This window comes from Apiospora aurea (genome assembly GCF_038362705.1).
Source record: "Apiospora aurea strain CBS 24483 chromosome Unknown utg000003l_segment0_segment0, whole genome shotgun sequence".
Lineage (NCBI taxonomy): Eukaryota > Fungi > Ascomycota > Sordariomycetes > Amphisphaeriales > Apiosporaceae > Apiospora > Apiospora aurea.
Window position 1 is genome coordinate 2,313,855 of NW_027117390.1, and position 25,728 is coordinate 2,339,582.

At 55.1% G+C, this 25,728-nt stretch overlaps 6 protein-coding genes across 6 annotated transcripts; 3 read left to right on the forward strand and 3 right to left on the reverse strand.

Moving 5' to 3' along the window:
* Positions 1–595: 595 nt before the first annotated feature.
* On the forward strand, positions 596–3,275 carry PG986_004584 (uncharacterized protein; the record flags this gene model as incomplete). Its single annotated transcript, XM_066840806.1, has 4 exons — positions 596–776; positions 878–1,130; positions 1,918–2,935; positions 3,096–3,275. Exons 1-4 carry the CDS (start codon positions 710–712, stop codon positions 3,273–3,275), a joined length of 1,518 nt encoding a protein of 505 aa, XP_066703433.1. The 5' UTR covers positions 596–709.
* A 4,241-nt stretch (positions 3,276–7,516) lies between these two features.
* On the reverse strand, positions 7,517–9,874 carry PG986_004585 (uncharacterized protein; the record flags this gene model as incomplete). Its single annotated transcript, XM_066840807.1, has 4 exons — positions 7,517–8,895; positions 8,946–9,120; positions 9,168–9,515; positions 9,566–9,874. Coding segments are annotated over 4 exons (2,211 nt in total), but the record flags the coding sequence as incomplete, so codon positions are not given.
* Positions 9,875–11,262: 1,388 nt separating this feature from the next.
* On the reverse strand, positions 11,263–12,330 carry PG986_004586 (uncharacterized protein; the record flags this gene model as incomplete). Its single annotated transcript, XM_066840808.1, has 2 exons — positions 11,263–12,240; positions 12,298–12,330. The coding sequence occupies 2 exons, from the start codon at positions 12,328–12,330 to the stop codon at positions 11,263–11,265; spliced, it is 1,011 nt and encodes a 336-aa protein (XP_066703435.1).
* Positions 12,331–15,444: 3,114 nt separating this feature from the next.
* Positions 15,445–17,588, reverse strand: PG986_004587 (uncharacterized protein; the record flags this gene model as incomplete). The annotated part of the gene is made up of 2 exons (XM_066840809.1): positions 15,445–16,037; positions 16,088–17,588. The coding sequence occupies 2 exons, from the start codon at positions 17,586–17,588 to the stop codon at positions 15,445–15,447; spliced, it is 2,094 nt and encodes a 697-aa protein (XP_066703436.1).
* A 944-nt stretch (positions 17,589–18,532) lies between these two features.
* Positions 18,533–24,660, forward strand: PG986_004588 (uncharacterized protein; the record flags this gene model as incomplete). Its single annotated transcript, XM_066840810.1, has 5 exons — positions 18,533–18,681; positions 18,751–19,000; positions 19,209–19,478; positions 19,664–24,009; positions 24,414–24,660. The coding sequence occupies 5 exons, from the start codon at positions 18,533–18,535 to the stop codon at positions 24,658–24,660; spliced, it is 5,262 nt and encodes a 1,753-aa protein (XP_066703437.1).
* Positions 24,661–24,791: 131 nt separating this feature from the next.
* PG986_004589 (uncharacterized protein) lies at positions 24,792–25,115 on the forward strand (the record flags this gene model as incomplete). The annotated part of the gene is made up of 1 exon (XM_066840811.1): positions 24,792–25,115. The coding sequence occupies one exon, from the start codon at positions 24,792–24,794 to the stop codon at positions 25,113–25,115; it is 324 nt and encodes a 107-aa protein (XP_066703438.1).
* Positions 25,116–25,728: the final 613 nt, after the last annotated feature.

Here is a 25,728-nt window from a genome sequence, read left to right on the forward strand (position 1 = left end):
CTTAGGCTCTTCCTAGGGGGCTGTCGTGCCAGTCAGCCGGTGGCGGCTGGCGGTCAGATGTGAGGCCCCTAAGCAACGTGTATGGCCGTCACAACTGAGCATGACGAGGGTCATCTACTAGAAATAGGACCGAGATTCGCGGGTCTCCGCTGACATCAGTACTATCGAACAATTCGTAAGGCTGTGTAGTGAGCACGGGAGCGACAGCCACTGTTCCGGCTGGATCCTCTCGCAGACCTAATTGTGAAGGCCTAGCCTGGATAGCACGAATAACTCGGATACATGAATTACTTTAATGCGAAAGGCTTGACTCGCTCTACGTTTAACGACACTTCATGACGAATACATGGCTCAGGTCTTTCTTACAATCAGATTTCTATGGCTAGTTTGGGTTGCGACAACGCGTGCCATCGGCCACTTGCCAAAGAGGCGTGCCGCACTTGGATTCCAGCCGCGCAGGCGGTCTTGGGCGAGAACTAGGGCGACCGGACCCAGTGAAGGGCGGGGTGGTCGAGGCGAAGGGAAAGCATCCACCCGACAAAGCCGGCACCCCTGTAGAGCACGCTAGGCGACGCGTCCGTCGCGACGTTCAGCTCGCCCAGCCTTCGATCTGTGAGCCGTGGCGCATCCATTCGATCAACACACAGCTGATCTCGAGCTGTTGTATCGGTTCCCACTGTGCAGAAAGTACCTTTGTTACTCCTCCAGCATGCCCTTCGCTTTTCGCGTGGCGCTAGAAAGGCTTCCCGGGTGGGGTACCTTTTCGTTGACCTCTGGTAAGTGCTTCTGCCGTCGCCGCTCGTCGTGATCCCAGCTCCGCCCGCTCCTCGGCTCTACAGCGGCTGCCGTAGCTATTGGCAAGCCTTCATCCGTACAGACCCTCGGCCCCACCGCTTTCATGCTTTGATCCCCGCCTTCCACCAGCCTAGCCCGAATCCTCCGCAGTACGATGACCGACGCAGCAACGATGCTCCTCGCTGTCGCCGTCGCCGTCGCCTTGGTCACGGCCGTCGCACGACGCCGAATCTAGAGTCGCCTGTGTGCGATGAGCAGCGCCCCCGACTAGACCTGTGCCACTCGACGGCACACGACCAGCAGATAATAATCGACTACGAATCGCTTCGCAGCTGGTCCGGCAGTGTAATATGCGCTTAGGACACTCCACCACGGCAAGAGACAAGGACCTGACGGGTGTCCGCCACGCTTCATGATAGGTAGGCGGTACAGGTGACTCCAGTCGACAACGGTACGTGTGCCGAATCGTCGCCCGTCGCACGGCCGAGGGCAGCGTACTGGCTACACCTGTGATCCAACCGAGCTTTCGGATACAGTAAACACCTCATGGCCTTCTTGTCCGGCATATGCGATTCGGAACGCATGCAGGGCACACGTGCTTCAGCCTACGCCATTACACGGCTGCAGGACGCGTATCATTGGCAGATAGAGAGGTGCCGAAGCGCAAGTATAACACGCAACACGAACAATCATTAAACGGCCAGGCTGTAACCATGGAGCTCACAGTGACCATTCACTGGCTAGCCCTCTTGAGGTTTTAACATGGCTTTACGGAAAATCTACCTTACTGTTCAATGTAATGTCAATATCGCTATAAACGAAATTGCCTGCTCCTAGACAGACTCTACAGACTGTTCAATCTAGAGAAGAAGGCATAATATAATTCTCAGCCAGCCTACCGCGTTTAAATCCCCTCAACCGGTGTCTGTGAAATGCCTTCATCTACCCCGCTATGCCGTCCCATGTTTCTGAGTACCTTCGCCAGGTTGTTCATGCTGGCGAGTGTGTCGGGATGCTCGCGGCCCAGCACCGTCTCCTTCAGCCCCACCTTCCTTTCTTTTCTTTCTTTCTTGGCATCTACTGTTAGTGCCAGCCTGCTATCTACTGCTATTTCCTTAACAGCCCTCAACCGGCGCCTCAACGCCAGCCCAGAGGCCAAATGGACTCTGGGACCATCATCGTGATGGCCTCACCTTCCCGTGAGGACACCGCCGATGAGGTGATGACGGGAAACAACCCTCCCGGCCACCTCGAAGAACCGTCTCCTACTTATACGCATAAGAGGAAACGAACAGGACAGAACGAGGCCCCTGCGAACGGCCCACTGCGAAACCGGAGGAAGGTCGACGACGCTCGAGAAGCTTCGACGACGGAGGAAGCCGCGCTACGAACCATGGCTCAAGCACACCGCCCAGCCTCGGACACACTGACACCGATCCTGAGCGATATGGACAGACGACATAACACCCGACGATCGGTGCTTGCTAAGATCGCCCACGCCTTGGACACCATTATTGAAGACTGCCGCGAGGAAGACAAGGAGCTAGCTGCAGAAATTACGAAAGGCTTTACGGCGTTCTTACAGGCCAAGACCGGGGACAGCATTAGCCCCCACTCGAACGAACACCTACAGGAGAACGGCCCAGCCCGTGCGGAGCCTCTTAGGGCCCCCACGCGCAGCTGGGCTGACGTCGCCCGAGCAGACCAGAGCCACCCACCTCAAGACAACACAAACAAACAAACCCAGCAAACCCAACAAACGAAACAAAGAGAGGACCTCCGAGTCCTAGCCAGGATCCCCGAGGAACATCGAGGCTGGGCACACAGCCAGCACAACTTCGCCTTACGACAAGCCGTATGCAAGACTCTAAACCTATCCCTTGTGGACATCCCAGATGTCTACCATACGGCCACGGGCGTTGCAGTCCGCCCGAGAGACAAGGAAGCGAGGGAGAAACTCCTCCGAGGGAAAGAGGAACTGGCGCGAAGCCTACGAGCGGACGCGGTCGAGGTCCCAATCACGTGGGTGAACTACGTGGTCCCGGGTTGCCCGACGCGGCTCTCGAACATCTTCGGCGAGACATTCGAGACCGACACCCTCCTACGAGATGAAGTTATTGCGCAAACCGGTGTCGAACCAGTAAGCGTGCGCTGGGCACGCCAGGAGCCGGCCCCGGGAACGAACAAGAGGTCGTGCATCGTCTCGTTCTTGCAGAAAGTCCGTCCGTTTCGGCTCTTCGGCGCGAGCGGGCCCGCCCGGCTGATAGAGAAGCGGACGCCACCTAGCAGACATAACCCAGGATGCCAAGGATACCACCCGAGCCGAGTCTGCACGCGAACAGATAGGTGCGAAAACTGTAGCACCCGGCTCCCAGCGGGCCATGACCACCCGCAACCGTGCCAGGACCGCCCACGGTGTGCGAACTGCTATGGGCCGGCCCCAGCTAGTCACGACAACTGCCCAGCAAAGCCGGTCGTGAAACACGGCAAGCTAGTACGCCTAACGCGAAGTGAGCTGGCCAAGATCCGCCAGACGGGAAGCCTGCTCTACAAGGCAGCCCAACCCCAAGGAACAAACCAGAGCGGCACCACACAAAAGGACACCAGCCCGAGATCAGATACGCCAACTGCCGGCAGGAACAACGCCGAAATGGCCACAGAGGACCCGACTCACGCGCCCATGGAAGCCGTAGAAAGACTGCCTCAGCCCACCCACGAGAGCAGACCAAAGCGCAGCCGACGGAACATCCCACGTATCAACTACAGCGTGGACGATCACATAGCTGATATGGACCATGAATAGAACAAACCACCGGAGATCCTCGACGTGCAGCAGGCCAGGACGGCAAGTCTTGCAGGTGGCGCAGGCCAACGTTGGCAAATCGCCGCCAGCACACACGACCTTACTACAACAATGCTGGGAGGACCACATAGACGTGATCCTCGTACAGGAACCATCCGTCACGAACGACGGCCGGAACAGATTCAACTCGCACCCGGGCTACAATGCTTACGTCCCGGTGGACAATTGGGACGGCATCACCTCCCAACCCCGAGTAATGACTTATGTTAGGAAAGACAGCAGACTCAAAACGAGACAAAAGCGACCATGGAAGACCAGAGACCTCCTATGGCTCGAGGTCGACCACTGGACCTTCATAAACGTATACAAACCCCCACATGAACCGCTAAGCCGGGCGACACGACTCCTTTTAGACCTACGACCACCACCCCACTGCGTAGTCGCAGGGGACTTTAACGCCTGGTGCAGCGCCTGGGACCCAGACGTGCCCCAAACCCGAAACGGGGGCATCGAGATCCACGACTGGGCTGGTGATAACGGACTCAGCTACATCGGGGAGATTGGGATCCCGACACACGCAGCGGGACGGACCATCGACTTAGCCTTCTCGAACATTCCCTTCGCCGCGGCGGAAGTGGACCCGAGACTTCAGACAGGAGCAGACCACGAAACAATCCGAATCTTGATCCCTCGGCCCGACCACACATCAGGAACGCAGTTTCGGTACTCGGTACCAGAACATAAACTCACAGCCTTTGCCGGCACGGTCGAACTGGGTGTGCAAAGCCTCACGCCACTCCCGCCGATACCGACGACGGACCAGTTAGACCAACAGACAACGGAGATCCTGAGCCTCTTACGAAGAGCACTGGAAGCGGTCGGGAGACAGCCAGCGAAAGATGGTCACGACGCACCGTGGTGGACTGACGCCTGCCGGGAAGCCCGGGATGCGTTCCGACGAGCAAGACGACACCACCAAGGGGACTGGAGGCACCTAGAAGAACGAAAACGCTTCCTCGCGGTAGTCCGGAAGGAGAAGCGGGAATACTGGCGACAGCGAATCGACTCGATCCAGTCTGACAAAGACCTGTACGAGGTGGTTCGATGGCACAGGCTACAGCCCGCCCTGCAAGCGCCTCCTCTTGTCATCGACGGCAGGACGATTGAGGACACGGAAGAGAAGGCGCACGCCCTGCGCAAGACTCTGCTGGAGCGATTCACGGACGCCGAAGACCTCGAGGACGACCCTCTAGAGATCCCAACGGTACCACGGCGCGTCCTCCCCTGGGATACCTACATCTCCAGAGAAGAACTCACAGCTGCCACGATCGCGGTCAAGAGCACCTCCCCAGGAGCCGACGGCATCTCGGTGCGGCTACTGAAAGCGTGCTGGTATGCCATCGAAGAACCGGTACGATCTCTCTTCCAGGCCTGCCTGAGGATAGGACACCACCCACGTCCGTTCCGCACAGCCGAGGTTGTGATGCTGCGGAAGCCGAACAAGAAAGACCTCTCGAACCCTCGCTCCTGGCGACCGATCGCCCTTCTCTCCTGCCTCGGGAAAGGCCTCGAGAGGCTCGTCGCGAGAAGGATAGCAAACATCACGCTCGTATACAAGGTGGTCAGCCCACAACAGGCGGGCGCCCTGCCAACACGAGCTGCCTCGGACCTCCTCGCCTGCTTGACACATGAGATCGAGCATTCCCTAGAGAACAGGGGCACGGCCTCGATTCTTACCGTGGACGTGAAGGGCGCATTCGACGCAACCCTCAAGAAACGGCTTATGCTCCGGATGAGACAGCAGGGCTGGGCCACCCAGCTGGTGAAGTTTGTGGGCTCCTTTATGGAAGAAAGGCAAGCGCGAATCCGACTCGAGGACGTCACAACAGCACCACAGACGATCCAATGCGGCCTGCCGCAAGGATCCCCCGCCTCCCCCGTTCTCTTTCTTCTCTACATTGCCGACATTCTGCTCGAGGACACAAGACACCGGTTTGGATACGCGGACGATATCTGCTTCTACCGAGCAAGCAAGTCCCTCCGAGATAACGCACGACAGCTAGAGACCGACCTGAACGACGTCCTGGACTGGGGCAAAGAAAACAAAGTCACGATCGACCCGGAGAAGAGCGAGCTCCTCCACTTCACACGCGCAAAGAACCCGGGGAATCTCCCTAGCGTCACGGCACGGGGTCATGGGCTTACTGTGCACGCCGCGGACCAGCCCGTACGATGGCTCGGCGTCTGGTTTGACTCGAAGCTTCGGTTTACGGAACACGTGAAGAAGAGGGCGGCACAAGCACGGATCGTCGTCCAGCACCTTCGGAGCCTAGCAACTACCCAGCGAGGCCCCCCCACCAAGAGCTCTCCGGAAGACCATATTCACCTGCGTCCTCCCCATCCTCACGTACGGGGCTGAGGCGTGGTACGAGGGGCGGACGAAGGCCCGGCGAACAGCGAGCCGGCAGCTGGGCTTGGAGGTGTCGACCCGCCAAGAGGCGCACATGGATGAAATAGACAGGGTCCTGCGGGAGGCGATCCGGGCTGTGTTGCCTGTATGGAAGACGACACCAATAGCCACACTATACAGAGATGCGGGTGTCCCAACGGCACGAATTGCACTAGAGACAGCGTATTATCGCTTCGGACAGCGGCTCCAGTCGACGGACAAGGACCACATGCTGACCGCGCGGACGGCGCTGCGGCCCTATCCACCGGGCCGCGGCTACGGCTCTCTACAGCCCGCGCGGACCAGGCTCCAGAGAGCGGCCAGACTCCTGCCCAGCTTCCCGAGGCCGCAGTACCTTCCGAAAAGATATGCGCTGAAGCAGGAGCCGCAGAAAGACAAGAAGACAGCGGCGAAGGAGTTCGCAGCGTGGCAGTCAACGCTTCCCGACACCCACCTCATCGTTTTCTCGGATGGGTCGAAAGGACCTGATGAGTCAGTGGGCTGGGGTTTCGCCCTGTACAGGAAAGGACGGAAAGTAGCTCAGGGAAAGGGCCGACTAGGGCTGGCGGAGGTCTTTGACGGAGAGGCTGTCGGGGCATGGCAGGGTCTACTCCGAGCCTATCGAACGGACCCAGGCACGACAATCCACGTCTGCCTCGATAATACGTCGGTCATTCAGAGTCTCACGGGGAATGCGCCAGAGAGCTCGCAAGAGGCCTTCCTCGCCTTCCAGGAGCTAGCAACCATAGCCGACGTCCGCGTTCGCTGGGTGCCGGGCCACGAGGGGATCCAAGGGAACGAGGAGGCCGACAGGCTCGCGAAAGAAGGGGCGGCGCTTCCACCAAGCCGCTCTGCCCAGGCCACGTACGCGGGCGTAGGGAGGTACCGAAGGACGACCATCCAGGAACAGTTTACGAAGTGGTGGGACGAGGCCTCCCAAGGCTGCAAGCGCTACCGGGAACTCGAATTCACCGAAGCCACGCTCAAGGCGCCAAAGGAGCTGGACCTCCCTAGACGGACACTCCACAGCCTCCTCGCGCTCCGATCAGGACATGGAGACTTTGACTGGTATCACAAGAAGTTCCGGCACCTACAAAACGACCGATGCGCGTGCCGAATGCTACGAACGCCAGAACACTTAGTACACTGTCGGAAAACGAGACGACACCAGGCTCGATGGCCGAAGTTCGACCCCGACCCGAAAACCCCACAAGAATACTGGCAGCGGCTAATACACAGTCCGGAAGCGTTTCAGCTCTTCGTAACATTAACAAAATATTATGAAGACGCATGCCCACCCCCGATAAGTAATAGGAGACACTTTACATGAAGCAGTAGCTACTAAAACGGGACGAGCGCCGAGAACGAACTCGCACGGAGGAGTCACGGAGACGGTTTGACCAAGGGATTGCCAGTAGGCTCGATATGCGGGATATCTCGTGTATATGTAGGTAGACTCTCGCACGCCAGATGCCCCTCGGGAGGTGGGACACTGTCCCAATACGGCGATAATACATCCAGTCCAGTCCAGTCTCCCTCAGCGCCAGTGTCTGCCGATGCATCTCCTCTGCCTCCGCGTACTTCCCAAGCAATCTGTAGCATTGTGCCACGTTATGCTGTAGCGACCCTAGTATCTTGCGTTCGCTGCATTCATTCCTCAGCCCTAATACCATTTGCGCATGGGGCAAGTACCATGTCCACACGTCTCGGTTTTCGTGTTTCGGCCATGGAAATTTCTCGGAGAGGTGTCGTACGACACCCGTAACTTGCTGGCTCTGCTCCCCCTGGCTTTGGAGCCAATTCCGCATAGCAAGACGCACAAGCCGGTGAACATCGAATCGGTCTGGTGTGCCACGATCTAGGATAAACGCATACGCCTCCAACGTGCTAATCGCCTCGCCTCTCTCCATCTCATCCTCGCCAGCCGGTAGGAAGGAGATAGGGATGTCCTTTTCTGCGAAGTAGGTGATGGACTTGAGGTAGCCTGCCGCTAGTGGCGCATCACGCGAGATGTGCTGAAATGACACAAGCCATGTTGTGGCGACCGGGTTATAGATGGCTCCGTCTCGGTCTCGGTCTCGGTCACGGTCATCGAAGGCCTGACTAAGCATTTTAATCATGCTTTGGTCGCTGGACTTGCAGTAGCTTAGGTACTCTAGAACCGTCACATACGGATTCGACGCCATGTAAGCTGAGGCCTGCCTAATGGCCAAAGGTAGGTAAACAAGGTAGTCCAGTAGCTTCGTCGTGTGTTCGAGATCGCCTATTTGGCGTTCCTGGAGGCGTTGGTGCAAAAGCTCACGAGCTTCTGCTTCATCCAACTCCTCAAGTCTAATCACATGACGGGTGTCGAGTCGGACCGCGGCCTGGTGGTTCCGGGTCGTGAACAGGATCGACCCCTGTCGGCTGAACGGTAGGTAGGACAGCAGCTGGCCGTCTGTGAATAGAGCCGTATCATCGGCGTTGTCGATAATGAGAAGCCATGGCCCCGTCTCGTCTCGACTCAGAGCCGCCTTTACGAGGGCCTTGACGTCGGCTTTGTCGTCTTCCGTGCCCTTCACCCCGAGTGCTCGGCCAATCTCCCGGTAGGCATTCTCGAACATGACCATGTCCACCGCGGGCACCCAGAAGACCGAGCAATCAGGATGCGCCTCGCGCACGCGGTAGGCTGCCTCGATGGCGACCTGTGTCTTGCCGATGCCGCCGAGGCCTTCGACGACGGTCCGCTGGCACGCGTTTAGGTCCGCACTTGGCGGGATCCTTTTGAGAAGCTGCTCCAGAACCGACCCTTGTCCCACAAAGTCTTCATTTCTGCTAAATCGGACAAGGAAGTGAGATAGAATGGACTCTATACTATATTAGCTACCATCACGCACGTGCTAAATGTAGCAGACTAACCATTTCTTCGGCGTCGAAGAGCCTCTTTGGCCCCCGAGACCAACTGCTGGATTTGGTGACGGACGAGTTTGAATTGAGAATCATCGGGTCCTTCGAACTTGTTCATCATCACATGTTTCTTTTCGAGGCCTTGACGATAATGGCCGTGGATGCAAGCAGACGATTCAGCAACAAGCTACGGATGTTAGTATAGGCATGACAAAAGATTACTATCTAGCTTACAATGAAGCTTTTAGATCCTCGAGGCCATCGTGCGAGTCTGGTCGGGAGAACTTTGCGGTAGATGTCCGTCTTCTTTGTTTCGAAGAAACAACGAACCGGTAGCATAATGGAGAGTGCTATCTCAGCAAACTTCTGAACCCGCTCATCAACGCGGTTGTGGTTTTGCTGGAGATCTTGGATCAGACTATTAGATGCGTCTTCACCCATAATCCCTTTGATCGTCACCAGCCACGATGCTGGCTGCGCTGCGTCCGTTCCCGCGAACGGCGTGGCAAGAAAGACGGCGCCAACCGTGGCGAGAAGCACCCCATGGTAGGGACTGCCTTTCACGGCCGCCCGGCAAATGGCCTACCGACGTCAGCTGATACGATACTTGTCATCGACATAAGTCGCCTCACCTCTGCGAGGACCAGGCCGCCAAAGCAGGATGCCACGAAGATCAGGGGGCGGGCCTCGTTGCCCTCGCCGCGTTCGGCTGCCACTTGGCCTAGAAGATTGTCGGCATGGCCCAGCAAGGTCTGCACAGGCGCATGGTCGAACACTTTGGCGTTCCAGTCGTATGTGTAGATACGAGCCTCCGGGAGGGCCGCCGGAAGCATGTCGCTGTCGCGCAGCCAGTGCACCTGCGTCCCGTTCTTCTCCCATATCCATGTGCGGGGCGACTCGGTGTCGAGGCCGTGGATCGCAATAATGCTGATACAATCAGTGCTGTTTTTGTCGGGGCGGAAAGGACGAACTCGATCGTGGTTGTGTCGGTGGTACCCTCTGTAGGGACAAGCCTGTGGAGGCCCAGCCGTTGCTCCGTCGGCGGTGCTGCGACCGTGACAGCTGTCAGCAGGTTAGCGCTTGCGACGTCACGAATGAGTAACATACCGCGGGGTGGCATAGTGGGGTCAGAGCACCTCTCGAAGCTTTTGGATAGCGACAATCGACCGACGATCAACTTGCGAATGGTTCTGCGATAGGGAAATTCCCAAAGGAAAGGTCCGCGCACGTCGTCAAGCAGGTCGAAGTGATCGGGCTTGTGTCTAGGGGGTTGGGAAACAAGGCTGCCGACGTGGAGGGCGGCGACAGTGGCGGCGACAGTGACGGCGACAGGTCGTACCGCCACGCCCACCCCTCGTCTGGGGCTGTCCTCATGTTCTGATTCGCCGTAGTACGACACGTCGAGCGGCTAAACCAGTGAACATGGCCAGGTTCAGTCTACTGTTCGAGTAACCTCATATTACTGAGCCGCGCTGCATGCTGCATTACAGCCATATGCGGCGCGTGGTCTTGAAGCTTTAGATCGGTTAGGCAGCTCACCTGAGGCCGAGATTACTATTCCATACCGCTTAACGAGCCTGGGCGGTAAGTGCAATCTGGCAAGTGCATGCATGCTTGGTGGATTACAGCAGGACTATCTATTTTTTACGCATATTCCTAATTGTAGGTAGTGGGGGGCTCAGTGGCGACCAGACAAGAACAGATCACCAGCAGTGCACTCAACGGGGCTGCCGGACGGATGCTTGCCCCGAGGTAGTTCGTTCATGGTGTGTTTCCATGAATGCGACTTGTTTATAGCCCCCAACAGCCCCATCTTGGCTCACTTCTAGTGAGCAGATTTAGCACAGCGAACCGAGCCCTGCCGCCATGTCGAGTATGCAAGCCCTGCAGTGAACTCAATAGTCTTAGATTTAAGTCTTCCAATAGTATGCTCCCGCTGATAAAAAGGCTTGATATTTCACACCAAGACAGATGCGGGCCGTACCCTGTCCTTGCAAACCCACGTAGTCATCGTTGGCGGTCCTGCTATACCGCTGTGAAAGCCTAGTCAGTCCTTGCAAATATGCAGTAGCCGTAGGTCAGCCGCTTGGCTTCATGATACGCCACACAAAGTCCAAACTCCTTGCTCTACTTCTCCAGGGTGCATAGGTTGAACGTGTCCTTATCTAATCTCACAATTACGGGGGTTATTGCGGGCTGATTAACACCTTTGTATAGTGATGGGGTAGCGCACAAGGCTGGCACTAGCGACCTTCACCGATAGCATCTAGAGGTACATATTGACGACTAGCCTAGCTAGAAGTAAGAACTACGGATACATATGTCTGCACTAAACGTTATTTACACCTGCTATGTGGGAAAGCCTACGATTTCGGAGTCTCATTGCCAGTGCCCAGTTTGACACAAATGTAATGAGAAATACGACCAGAATGAGACCTATCGCAATGAGGGGACCCAGAATCGAGAAGATGGTGAAGCCATACGACGCCGATTGGAAGGCTTCATTCTCAGTAAGAGCTGTAGTAGCAAGGCCAACTTGCATAGCTGTGAGTACCACCGCGATGTACACCGTGGCCGAGGCCAGCCATGTGAAGTTGTCGCGAAAGAAGTCTCCGTAGCGATCCCATGGCGGCATGTACAGACGCAGTGCGAAGCCGGAGGTTAGCAACTGCAGCTTGTTCAATCGGCTGAGGCGCAGTTCTCCGAAGTGGAAGCGCTTATCGATGTGGTCGTAGATGTACTCTGGACCAAATTCGGCGACAAAGCGTCTCCAGTCGGCCCATGCGACTTCCTCCGGCAGAAGATGTTTCTCCTTCGCAAGCAAAAAGTCGCTCTCGTGGCAGATCAGCGCGGCATACGAGAACAGAAATCCCAGCGCCGACTTCCAGAGCCTCGGGTGGTGGCAGGGTGTCGTGATGGGTTGGGAACAGTTGTGGCCGTGGCAAACGAGATGCCGGCTCCAGAAGTGGGGTTCGAGCAGAAAGCGCGGCATAGGCTTCAGGTAAATGCGCCGTGTCGCCCAGACTAGATGGAGGTCCATCTGCTCCGCCACGACGATTTCTCGACCGAGCAGCCGTTGGTAGTGCAGCGGGCGGGGCGGTATGGGGCGACCCGCGACCCAGAGCCGCGAAGAAAGTTTCGCTAGCCGGCCTAGCCCCAGCTCTTTCTCCAGATAGGCGGAGTCCTCCGGTCTTGGGGGCGCGAGGTCGGCGTCGTCGGGTCCGATCCGGTACAAAGCGGGTAGGAGCGCTTCGAGTTCGGCCGGCGTCGATGCGTCCTCGAGAAGTCGGGTTTGGAAGGGGACGAGCTGGTTGGCGTTCAGTCAGCCAGATCCGCGCAATTGTGTGTTGAGAAAGAATGTCACCTTGGGTCTGTGTTCCTCTACAGCTGCGTCCATTTCCTCAGTACCTTGTCCGTCTCGCGGCGGCCAACACCGTATTATCCGTATATGCAGCAACTCAGAAAGATGACAACACTGCGCGTTGCGTGAGCGAAGCGACCGGTCCTCATGTCGGGTCGTAGAGCGGATTATTTAGCACCATTGAAGCGCCAGCCCTGAGCATCGGAATGGCAAGGTTGGGTAGGACCTGCCGAAATTGCAAGGCGCAGCGTACGGCAGTGTCCGCCACTGCGTACAACAAGGTTGGTTGTGTGGCACCCCAGCCTGCGCCATGGACCCTCAAAAGATTGGGCGGGCAGTTCATTCCACGGCCAGCAAGCCCTGGAACCCGCTGCAACGACGGCAAGAGCGCGATAGCGAGGTTCCGAGACAATGGTCTGCTTCAAGGCATGGCACCCTGCTTCTTACCCAGCCTACGTCCCCTCCCACCAATTCTTCCCGATTACTGGCAGCGGAACACAGAAAATATAGTGTACAAATTCCGCGGTCCGCTCTCATTGGCATATTGCTTCCACGCTACTCTGGCCCAAGCTGCCCCATGGCTAGGGAAGGATGTAAGACAGGCCTTCACAGCACTGCAAGCAAAGCGTACCCTCACCTCGCACCTCCGTTTGACTTGTTCAGCGCATAGCCAGCAAGGTGCGGAGGACAAGCCAGAGAGAACTTCTGATAGTGACCGACGCAGCGCCCAGCCTCTACAGGCGGCCAATTGGAGCCTTCTGGTGATATGCCCAGTGAGCCGACGCACAGGGCTTCGTCCCGCTGAATAGTGCAGCGGGCTGGCGCATAACGCGCTAACCCCGCTGGAGAAGCTTCGACGCCCCCCCAGCATCCCCATCCCGACCCGCTCTCGAGACCTTTACGGGAAAAGAGCTGCCGCATCCTGCCCTGTAGTGTAGTGGATCGAGGGATGTTTACGCTAATCAGTCGCCGCATTGGAGCAGCGGAGGGAGGACAATGGATCAGTAATATCGTAAGTTCCATGAGTTGAGCCCCACTGATTGTTGAGTATTGTCAGACAGACAGGCAGATTCAGCTGCAAACATGCACGTGACCGCTTGTCGGCAACGAGTCTTGCGCGACCTGGGCTATGATCTACATAACTATCAACGCGTGAGCATGCCACACCATAAGGCGGTGCTACGGTTTTGAGATAACGATTCATTATGTGACGTTACGTTTGGCTATCCTTGGTTTACTGTAGGGATCGAGCATGTCCAGTCCTATCTGTGCATGCATTGGATACGTATAAGAGTGAATTTCGACACCAACATGGCGGGCGCAGCGTGCTACACAAGGTAGCCTAGGGCCCGAAACGAGATAGCGACCAACAAAAGCTCGCCTTAACGCAGCGGCTGGCCGTCAGCTCGATCTACGATCGGATCCAGGAATCTCCACGAACGCGTCTACGGCGCGTTTCCTACAGTGTCTGTCATCTTCGCACAACGGACAGTACAGCAGACGTTTGGCGCGTTGGTACCTCTCGGAGTGACACGATCGACCGCTACGGATCACCATGCAGGCTGCTAGATCACTGTCCTCCAGTCGCGCCGTGATCGTACGACGCGCCAATAGGAGCGAGTAGTGGAGCAGCCAGGGAAACATGCAGGGTTGTCTGGCTGTAAACCGATCAACAAATCGCTTATAGAGATGAGCTGCACTCGGCGGAGTCCATGCCGCCATTTTGAGTGCCTTGGCGATCTGTCGCATAAGCCTAGCTATTGCGCACCTCGCCCCATTAGCTAGGAACCGGTCTGTCTTTGGCAAAAGCTGAGGAGCTGCACATGGGCGCGTGGGCGAGCACGGGCCATATGACAGAACACTGCCCTCCCGCTGGCAGTGGTCTTACCAGATCCACTCCCCCGTCCGTCCTGTTCGATGGCTGCGCCTTACCTATTATGCACCCACTCTCCTGTTCCCAGGCCTGATGTGAACTCCAAGCATCGCCATGCGTCTTCTGCAGCGCCAATCCGATGGCAGCTTTGCCTGACTAGGCATTTTGTCGACGCCACCCCGCCGTACGCCATCCTCTCGCATACATACGTGGGGTGACGACCAGGAGGTCACAATTTAGGAGGTGAAGGAGGGCACAGGTCAGCACAAAGAGGGCTACTATCAATTCGTGCGCTAGGCTTCCTATTCTCGTATGCCGCATTGATCTGCCACGAAAGCGATTTTGTTCTTGCAAAAGAGAGACACCTGCTCCCGGCAGAAATCGTATGGGACTGGAGATACTTTGTCGCGGAACTTGGTGTGGATCACATCCACGATCAAATCGATGCACACTTTCATTACAGAGAGCTGCGCCTGAGCCGGTTGAACAAGCTGCAGTGCCTAGCCTCCGGCAACCCAAAGCACTGGAGCGAATAACTTCCCCCACATACCGCTATTGTAGAACTCGTGTACAATCCTTTTCCACAACGTCGTCTTCCCCATACCGACACGATCTCTAATTAGGACTCGTCTCGGTGTTTTCGTTTCGCTATCGGGCATCTTGCGCGGGTCAAAGAGCGACGGAAGCTCAACATGTGCAATTGGATCCGGCGTCTGGACCTTGATTCGCGCGGACATGGAAAACGGAGAGGTATAAGACGCCTTGTCATTCGACTGGCCTTCCAGATAAGGGCGCTCGTTCCGCGATTGCCACACCACTGCAAGATTGATATATCATTGTTTCATGGGCAGGGGTGCTCTGCAGATGCTGGCAATGCTCTTCCGTCAAGTGACCCGTGTTCAACGATACCATAGCCAGTGCGTCAAAAATACCAGTAGTCTTCTCATAGGATGAAGTTTCTACAGCTTATTTGCCTGTGGATTGCCGCTCATTCTCCCACAAAATAAACGGCCTGTCGGGTTCACGCCAAATGATCCCGCATTTCCCCGGCCGCTTAACTAGTACTAGGCGGGTTGTGTGCCGTTCAAACCGATGGGCGCGATTAAACACCTGAAGAGGCCGTTCTTGGAGAAGTTTCTCTCAACGTGGTCACTATACAAGCGGACAATCCTGGCAAGAAGTAGCTCTCGACAAAATGGTTGATTTGCAACGATGGCGAGGATGACAACAGCTATAAGAGCACATTAGACAGCGATTGTAGGGACCATATAATTCCATCAGATCAAGGCTAGAAGCTGCTCCTTGACAATTCCTTGCTGACTAGCTTCAACAGCTTCCCCATTCATAAGACCCTGTATGTAGGACTCTCCAACAACGTGCCAATAGCACTGTAGAGATTCCTGTCCATTTATCTCCTTCTCCCTGTCCACCCGGTCTTGCGCTTGCAGATGCGGCCCCTGTTGTGATCTGAGCACAAATGGTACACCGCCACCAGATATGACGGCGACCGTATCGCCGCTCTGTGCTGCGGATGGGCCAAGGCCCATCTTTCCATCGGTCGTGATGAGAAAGGTCCTGTTGAAGCAAAAGTTTCGCGCCAAAGCAACATAGGCAGCCTCGGCTTGCTGGTCTACTATGTCTTTGAGCCCCGACAAAAGATTCGCGAGCAGGATGTCCAGAAGGGTATCGTGTGCTCGAGTGGCAGATGACAACCGCGGGAACGACAGTATGTCCTTCCGACAGCTAATAACTAAATTCCGCAGATACCGCGAGCCATAGTGCAGGCACTGTTCCCACGTGTAACCACTTGAATTATGTTGATCTGCTGTCGTCACTCTGACGAGGTCAGCTACCCAGCGCTGAGTGATCTCTTTTATTTTTTTCCTGCCTCTCGTTCGGATAAGCCCAGGTTCATGTTACGGTCCAGGAGGATTAGAGCGGTCTGGATGATGAGAACCATGGTACAGTCAAAGGACGCGTGAAATTGCTCCCTGCACGTAGAAGTACCATTCAGCAATACCACACGCTCGATTTGAGTCACCACAATACCACCAACACGGAGTATAGACCCATTATGCGACTTGGTCATAGAACCATCAGCATCAGGAGCCTCCTCGTGATTATAAACTCGTAGCCGGGTCTGAGCTGCCGCCGCGTAGTTATTGGGGTACCCTAAGATGGCGGGTTGCTCCTGCTCTTGACCTGGAGCATAGTGAACCCAGGAGAAGCTTGTCCGAATGTGGCGGTTATAGCCCTCGAAGTCGCTCCAGTCTGGCACCCAGGACGGTAGACCTGGTAGCTCGGTCGTGCGCTGCGTCCGGCTCAGGCTACCGATGAGCCCTCGTGTGCGGGTGAAAAGGGCTATTGAGTGACTGTGCGTTAACAGGTATCGGCCAACACGCTGGTACACCTGCTTCGTGCTGAGAGTGTAGTCAGGACGTAGCTCGTGAGGTATACTCTCCACAGAGCGTATCGCCTTTGTCTCCCTCGTTCGAGTTGACCAACATTCGGCTGCTAGCCCTAGCAAGCTCCAGACTTTATCCCGTTGGTCGGTTGCATGGAATTTGACCTGCGTAATCGACAGCAAGGCCTCTAGCGGCCAGGCAGTGCGGGACCGTCGGAGGATGCAAAGCGTGTCCACGTTCAGAATCGCCTGAGATATCTGCGGAAGCCGTGTGTAGCCCTTTCGACGCAGCCAAGTCGCGGCCCAGCCCAGGCGTTGCCAGCTATACAGGGTCTGTCCGTGGATAATGATAGGATCCTGTGACGATTGCACCACTTCCTGAATAACCCAGATTCTTGAGAACCATCGTAGGTCAAAAAGCTGTTTGAGGTATGACCACATAGGGCTATCCCAAGATGGAAGTCCAAATCCTGCGTGAACTGCGTCTGAATACACACATAGAGGTATATCTTCCAGGGTTTGTGCTGCTGGAGTTTCCTCCCGGAACACATGGAAAATGTTGTCTACCATTCCCCATGCCACGGAAGACGAGCTGAACTCGGGCCCAAGCCATATAAGGGTCCGGATGGCCCTTGAATATATAGCGCCCATCAATTGGACTTGAGCGGAACGTTCTTGGGCATCCTGTTGATTGATGCATATGCTGTCTATCCATACGTAGTTCAGGGGAGGGTCCAGGGCCCAGTGGGCAGTCGTGGAAGCGGCTAGTGCGCGGAGTCGTTGGATTCCCAGATGAAGTGCAGTTAGTATGGAAATATGTGCACCTCCAATAATAATATCAGTTCTTTGATCCTGATGCCCCCAGCAGTGGCTAAGAGCATAGTACAGAGGCGCTTCTTCAAGGGGCACGACCACGAGCTCCCCAGCTGCTGGATATGATAGCTCAAGGTTAATGTGCAGTAGGCGGATTCCATTAGGGGGCAAGTCAGTATATGAAACTCTGCAGCTACTTCTCATTTCGTTCAAACCCTGATACGCCTGATATAGGGCGAAGAGTATGTTCGAGGGTGTCTTGATGAATGGCCAACAATAGCTTTTAGTATGTACCACAGGCCTGAGGCGATCCTATTTATCTAGCCATTCTTACTAATTTATCGGCAGGGAGGCTCTGTGTCATTTCTTGGTATATTTGACTCCTATTTCATTCAAGTACTGTGCGCCCCTCAAATGCTCGCTATGCTGGATGTGTGCATCGGCTGGAGACAGGATCCAATTAGCAACGACAATGGGTTGATGTAACGGAAAACTGCCCCGTGGAAAGCAGCAGGCTGGGGTCGTGGACGAGGTGATCGACTGTCATGTGGGCGCGCACTGCCCCGTGGAAAGCAGCAGGCTGGGGTCGTGGACGAGGTGATCGACTGTCATGTGGGCGCGCACTGCCCCGTGGAAAGCAGCAGGCTGGGGTCGTGGACGAGGTGATCGACTGTCATGTGGGCGCGCACTGCCCCATTAACAGCAGCAGGCTGGGGCTGAGGACAAACTCATTAGCTGCCATGGGGGTGTATGGAGGTCGGCAAGACCGAGAAAGCCTACAGTAGCCTTTTGTACACCACTGGAAAAAATAAGCAATCCCCACCCCATGTGGTCCCTCAAAACGTGAAGTAGCATCATCGCAACCACAGAGGGGCGTGGCAGTATTAGTCACTGCCTCGTTGGTCTCAAAGTTGGGGCTGTAAACCGATATCTCTAGGACTCGCACAGCCCCGAAAACAAAGCTACGTTAATATCTACAGATAAGCTTGGACGCACAGTAGGTAATGCATGGCTGCCTAGAGAGTGGCCATGTGGCGTATTTATTACCCCAACTATTTCTGCGGCGCTTCATTACCATCTACTCTGCTTAGTTTTTGAACTCTCGTCGTCTGTGTGCCAACTCTGATATCTTTAGAGAAGTGGCGACTATGGACCACACTTCGCCGGAAGTCCAACAAGTCGGCCCGTCGAGCGTTAGCGCTGCGCAGCACCCGCAGTGTATTAACTTCCGAGTCGGTCTAAAGCAGCAATATCCGGATCCCAACGACTTAGCCACCACGCGCAATACGACTGTAGAGTAAGTATATAAAAGCTTATGTGGCTTTACGTTCGCCATAAGATTGGCCTAACTGACATGAACGGGAAGCGTTGTCGCCATCCACGGATTCCGCGCTGAATCGCCCAGGACATGGATCGCTTGGAAAGATGGCAAAAGTGCTACATCTGGGGTGGTCAACTGGCTGCGAGATCGCGAAATGCTGCCAAGCGTAATCCCCCAGGCTCGCATACTCACATACGATTGGAATTCAAACATTGACCGAACGGCCTCCAACGACCGACTTCTAGGACATGCAGACACTTTGTTGATGTTATTACACATCAACCGCAGGGATAATGTAATGCAACGTATTACTTTCTACTTGGAATTAGTATAAGTATACTGACGGCGCTTCTTTAGGCACGATTGGGCCATCCCCTTGTCTTCATCGCTTCCTGTTTTGGTGGGCTGCTTTTGGCCAAGGTACGTCCTGTAGTTCTCCCTCAAACACTCATGCGCCGGATTTGGTTTCTAAAAGGAGATAACTGATATGGAAGAACGAAAAGGCGCTGGTACGAACGCAAGACTCCCAGGAAAACGGTTCGAAACGAATTTTCGAGCTGACGGCTGGCATCGTGTTTCTCGGCACCCCTTTTGGCGGCAGCTGGCCTCAAGGGTATTCCATCAACAATTACCGAAGCTATATGCTACGAGAAGAAGGCTTCGATATCCCACCAGAGCTTATCCAATACCTGAGACCTCACGGCCGACGCGATCCGGATGCAGATGGACGGCCTAGCCCCCTCAATGAGATGGTTGACCAATTCGCAAAGATAGTGAATCACAGCCATCTCTACCCTAAGACGTTTTGCTTCTACGAGACTATTGCGACCAAGTTTGCTCCGCATCTCATAGGTATACCGGCTGATAAACTAAACATAGATCCATCATGTCAAGCAGTAGTAATGCCGCCCTCTCACACCAAATGCCTTTTACTCAGAATACTTACACGTGAGCATAGGTCGTACCACCGGAATCGGCTCGTCTTGTTGGCTTTACGTCAATCCCGCTGCAAGTTCGACACAACATGCTACACAAACATGCGCGGCCGGATGGTAGCGCTTTCTTACTCATCGCTGAGAAAGTAAAATACTTGGTGGATAAGGCCTCCCAAGAAAACCCACTCCAGGCTCCGGACGCATGGATTCGTAAAATCCACTATTGTGAAGATAAACTGAGGATCGAACGCCTCTTGGGCACGCCCCTGGATATGGAACAATGCTATATCAATCTTGCAATAGTGCGGCAGTCGCGGGATGAGCGCCTTCACTCGAGAGACCAATCGAATGACCCGCAGTCTTACACTTCTCCATTTTCAATGTCTGCACGGCTGAAGGTGCAGATGCCGGATCTGAATGCACAAGTTGAGCTCTCGTCACTCTTCGAATCATGCAAGACGTCCGACGGCCAACCCAAGAACCTGAGACGGGTCTTGATCCGAGGTGCAGCGGGCGTCGGGAAGACGACGTTGTGCAAAAAGATTGTACACGAGTTCCTTCACAGCAATATGTGGGGGGAGTTATTCACTCGCGTGCTTTGGGTGCCGTTACGACAACTTAAGCAACTCCAAGATGTACGTTACAATCTTGGTCAGTTATTTGAACTAGTCTACTTTGCAGGACAGCGCCAAGCTTCAAGAGTTTCCGAGGCCCTATGGAAAATTCTCGAAAAGGAAGAATATCGCGAAACCTTGTTCCTCCTCGACGGTCTTGATGAGGTGTCCGAGTTTATAGACGAAACCCATCCCGGACACCAGCTTCTCGATACCCTTTTCAACATGCCGAACGTTATCATTACCACACGGCCCCATACAACGATTCCCCATGTCTTTAAGAAGCCAGATATGGAGCTGGAAACTGTAGGATTTCTGCCAGAACATGTTCAGGCCTACCTGGAGAAGGTGGTGGGTTCAGATTCAGGCGCTGTACAGGAGATCCGGCGGTTTCTGCAAAAGCACCAGCTTCTTCAAAGTCTCGTTCGCATTCCGATTCAACTGGACGCTCTTTGCTCCATTTGGGACGATGATTTCCGTAACACAGCGATCCCGGAAACCATGTCAGGCGTATACTGCGCGATTGTGCAAAAGTTATGGGAAAAGGACATTGCACGCCCTGGCAGGCGGCCGGAGAACGCCAGCAGAAAAAACGCCCACCCCCGGGAGATCGATCGCCATACCAAGACTGAGAAGGACTTGGTCGAGTATCTCGCATTTAGTGGCATATATAACGACGTGGTTGAGCTGGAGCCACAACATCGAGATTATATCCTCAGCTTGGTTGCACTGCCTCCCGAGGGGGACATATTGGACGAACGGCTCGCGAAAACATCGTTCTTGAGGACATCCGATCCCTTAACAAAGTCGTCTCAACGAAGCTATCACTTTATCCACCTGACTTTCCAGGAGTTTTTCGCCGCGCAGTATTTCTCACGACAATGGGAAACTGGCGAACTAGAATATTGGGACTTCAAGGCAAACAAGCATGGAAGGATTAGCCCTACCAGGTTTCTGCAACAGCACAAGTATACATCGCGCTATAACATTATGTGGCGTTTTGTTATTGGCTTGCTGGACGATACCGGAAAGAATGACTTCTTTACAAAGATTCAAGAACAACCACTTGACCTATTGGGGCCGACGCACCAACGACTGGTCATGCATTGCTTAACGGAGACCGACCGAAAGTGGAAGCACCGGGCCGCTGCTGAACAGAGACTGGCTGAGTGGCTTCTCTACGAGTGCGACTTGGCCAATACAGCGGCATTGGCAACGGACTCGGAATTTCCAGACCTGTCATTGAAGATTGCCCTAGCTAAAGGCTCAAACAAACAAAGAAACATTATCCTGTTAGGCATTACCAGACCAACTCGATACTTATCAAATATGGCTGTGGAAGCGATCATCGAGCTTTTAAACGACGAAGACCAGCAAGTCCGATGGTCCGCCGGCAGAGCCTTAGAAAGCCAATCGAGCCTGCCACCCACGGCGGTTGATATGATCTTCAAGCTCTTGGAAAACGGAGACCAGGACATCCGATCGTCAGCCATAGCTATTTTAGGAAGCCAATCGAACCTGCCAGCCTCGGTCGTGGATGCGATCATCAAGCTCTTAAATGACAAAGACAATGCAGTCCGATCGTCTGCCGCCAGAGCCTTAGGAAGCCAATCGAACCTGCCAGCCTCGGTCGTGGATACGATCATCGAGCTCTTAACAGACGCAGAGAATGAAGTCCGATCGTCCGCCATAGATACTTTAGGACGCCAATCGAACCTGCCAACCGCGGTCGTGGAAGCGATCATCAAGCTCTCGGAAGACCCAGACCAGGACGTCCGATGGTCCGCCGCCAGAGCCTTAGGACGCCAATCGAACCTGCCAACCGCGGCCGTGGATGCGATTGTCAAGCTCTCGAAAGACCAAGACCAGGACATCCGATCGTCCGCCGTAGATACTTTAGGACGCCAATTGAACCTGCGAACCGAGGCCGTTAATTCGCTTATTGAGCTCTCGGAAGACCCAGACCAGGGCGTCCGATGGTCCGTCGCCAGAGCCTTAGGAAGCCAATCGAACCTACCAACCCCGGCCATGAATGCGATCATCAAGCTCTCGGAAGACCCAGACCAGGACGTCCGATCGTCCGCTGTCAGTGCCTTAGGGCACCAATCGAACCTGCGAACCGAGGCCGTTAATTCGCTTATTAAGTTCTTAAAGGACAAAGACCATGCAGTCCAATCGTCCGCTGTAGCTACTTTAGGACGCCAATCGAACCTGCCAGCCGCGGTCGTGGATGCGATCATCGAGCTCTTAACAGACCCAAACCAAAACATCCAATTATCCACCGCCAGCGCCTTAGGACTCCAATCGAACCTGCCAGCCGTGGTCGTGGAAGCGATCATCAAGCTCTCGGAAGACCCAGACCAGGACGTCCGATCGTCCGCCGCCAGAGCCTTAGGAAGCCAATCGAACCTGCCAACCGCGGTCGTGGAAGCGATCATCAAGCTCTCGGAAGACCCAGACCAAGACGTCCGATCGTCCGCCATTAGAGCTTTAAGAAACCAATTGAACTTATCAGCTGCGACCGTACAAGTAGTTATCAGGCTCTTAACCAACAGAGACCACCAGGACGTTCGATCGTCTGTCGCCAGAGCCTTAGGAAGCCAATCGAACCTGCCAGCCGCGGTCGTGGAAGCGATCATCAAGCTCTCGGAAGACCCAGACCAGGACGTCCGATGGTCCGCCGCCAGAGCCTTAGGACGCCAATCGAACCTGCCAACCGCGGCCGTGGATGCGATCGTCAAGCTCTCGGAAGACCCAGACCAGCGCGTCCGATCGTCTGCCGCCAGAGCCTTAGAACGCCAATCGAACCTACCAACCGCGGCCGTGGATGCGATCATCAAGCTCTCGGAAGACCCAGACCAAGACGTCCGATCGTCCGCCATTAGAGCTTTAAGAAACCAATTGAACTTATCAGCTGCGACCGTACAAGTAGTTATCAGGCTCTTAACCAACAGAGACCAGGACGTTCGATCGTCCGCCGCCAGAGCCTTAGGAAGCCAATCGAACCTGCCAACCGCGGTCGTGGATGCGATCATCAAGCTCTCGGAAGACCCAGACCAGGACGTCCGATCGTCCGCCGCCAGAGCCTTAGGACGCCAATCGAACCTACCAGCCGAGGTCGTGGATGCGATCATCAAGCTCTCGGAAGACGCAGACCAGGGCGTCCGATGGTCCGCTGTCAGTGCCTTAGGACACCAATCGAACCTGCGAACCGAGGCCGTTAATTCGCTTATTAAGTTCTTAAAGGACAAAGACCATGCAGTCCAATCGTCCGCTGTAGCTATTTTAGGAAGCCATTCGAATCTACCAACCGCGGCCGTGGAAGCGATCATTAAGCTCTCGGAAGACGCAGACCAGGGCGTCCTATCGTCCGCCGCCAGCGCCTTAGGAAACCAATCGAACCTGCCAACCGCGGTCGTGGATGCGATCATCAAACTCTTAAATCACAAAGACAATGAAGTCCGATGGTCAGCTGTAGCTACTTTAGGACGCCAATCGAACCTGCCAGCCGCGGTCGTGGATGCGATCATCAAGCTCTTAAATGACAAAGACAATGCAGTCCGATCGTCTGCCGCCAGAGCCTTAGGAAGCCAATCGAATCTGCCAGTCGCGGCCGTGGATGCGATCATCAGGCTCCTGAAAAATGCAAATCAGGACGCTCGATGGACCTGGAGTAGAGAAATCGGAGGGATTCCTGGCTTGATTCATAACTTCTTTGACTCCTCTGTCGAATCGCGAGACCTCTCAACATATTCGTCATCTACATTACCTCCCATTCGGGAGATTTTTCCTATATTGTGTGCATATTCTTTACCTTTACCGTCGCGTTCCGCACGAGGGCTTCAGTATCTCTATGGGAGCTTATTGGTTCGGGCTTTCCAGGATGAACTTTGTCTCTATTACGATAAGAAACGTGGAATCTATAGCTCTCGCCCCGTATTGGATGCTGCCCTAATGGTCCAGCTACCCGCCGTAGTCGAGCGAAGTCGCCGATTCTGGAATCCTGCAAGCTATGATTTATGGTAGCAGGAAATCAACGAGCATATATTCTATATCATTGCACTATCTGCATGGTCGCAGGGCCATCACTTCCTGGTTCCACTAGGCTGGAACAAAGCTTCGTCGGAAGAGACTCAACAATACAACAACTCCTCGGGAGGATACCCCCCAAGTTCATCCCAGACGGGTGCCAGCGGACGGCGATCGAAGGCCTGGGGGGCACCGGCAGGAAGCGGATTGCGCTCAAAGCTGCCATCCGAACCCGCGATCTCGATGCAGAGTGCTCCGTCTTCTTGGCGCCGACGGTGACCAAAACGACGTTTGAGAATGCCTACCGCGAGATCTGCAACGCCTTAGCCGAGCCGGGCATTCAAGACGACATGCCGGACGTCGCAAAAGTGGTCTAAACCGCGTTAAGCCTTGCCGGTACCGGTCGCTGGCTTCTGATCGTCGACAATGCGGACGATATACAGCTGCAGCGGTGGCAGCAGCTTCTTGTCGCAAGTGCGACGAGGTGGCGCAATCTGTAACTCAAAAGATGGGTGAGATTATGTCGCAATTATCGCATCTGACCGAGACCGTGCAACGTCTGACCGAGCGCATTGACGGCCTCGAGTCGAGCATCGCAGCAAAGGCGCAGGCGGCGGATTGGAAGGGTGAATTTGTTGAGAAGGACGATCTGGTGGAAACCGTCGCGGTCCAAGTAGAGTCGGAAATGGACGGCGTTAGTGTCTACTTGGAGGAGAAGCTCAAGGAGCACCTCGTAGAGTACGTCGAGAATGAGTTCGAGGAGAAGGAGGCGGGGATCCTGGAAGCCGTGGTAGATAAGATACGTTCCGCTAGAGTACGATTGGATATGTAGTACACAATACAATACGCCCTTAGGCTGCTGCTTCTTAAGAAGCATTTTCCTCGATGCTGGAAACTTTCCAGGCAGCTGGATCGAAGGCAGACTCATCCAATTCCGTCATCTCGCCATCTTCCTTGCCTCTGCCTCCGCTGTGCCTCCACCTGACCCTGATGCACACGAGTCGTCTTCCCCGAACTCAACGTCCGGGTCACTGTCCTCCTGCATCTCTTGGAAGACATGTCAGTCAGCGTAGAGCGCCGGATGAAGTGCCATGGACTGGGCGCATGTTAGGCGCAAGTAGCTTTCACCCCGGGCAGCCGTGACAGATGAATCCCCTGCCCACAATCGCCACGCCGCAGTAGCCGCACCACGCGGAACATTCCATGCAAGCGTGATGGTCCACCGCTTTGCCAGCCGCGACTGATTGTAACAGCTCACCACGACGGGGATGGGAGCTTCGTCGGCCCACGGGACAGCTGGCTCCCGGCTCTATTGACACCACACAGTCATGATGAAGACTATCAGACTGTAATGAGCATCTCTATCGCGCTACCATCTCCCATCTCCATCAGCCAACCTCTCATTCATGAACCGCCTGTAAATCAGAGAAGGATCCAGCCATGCC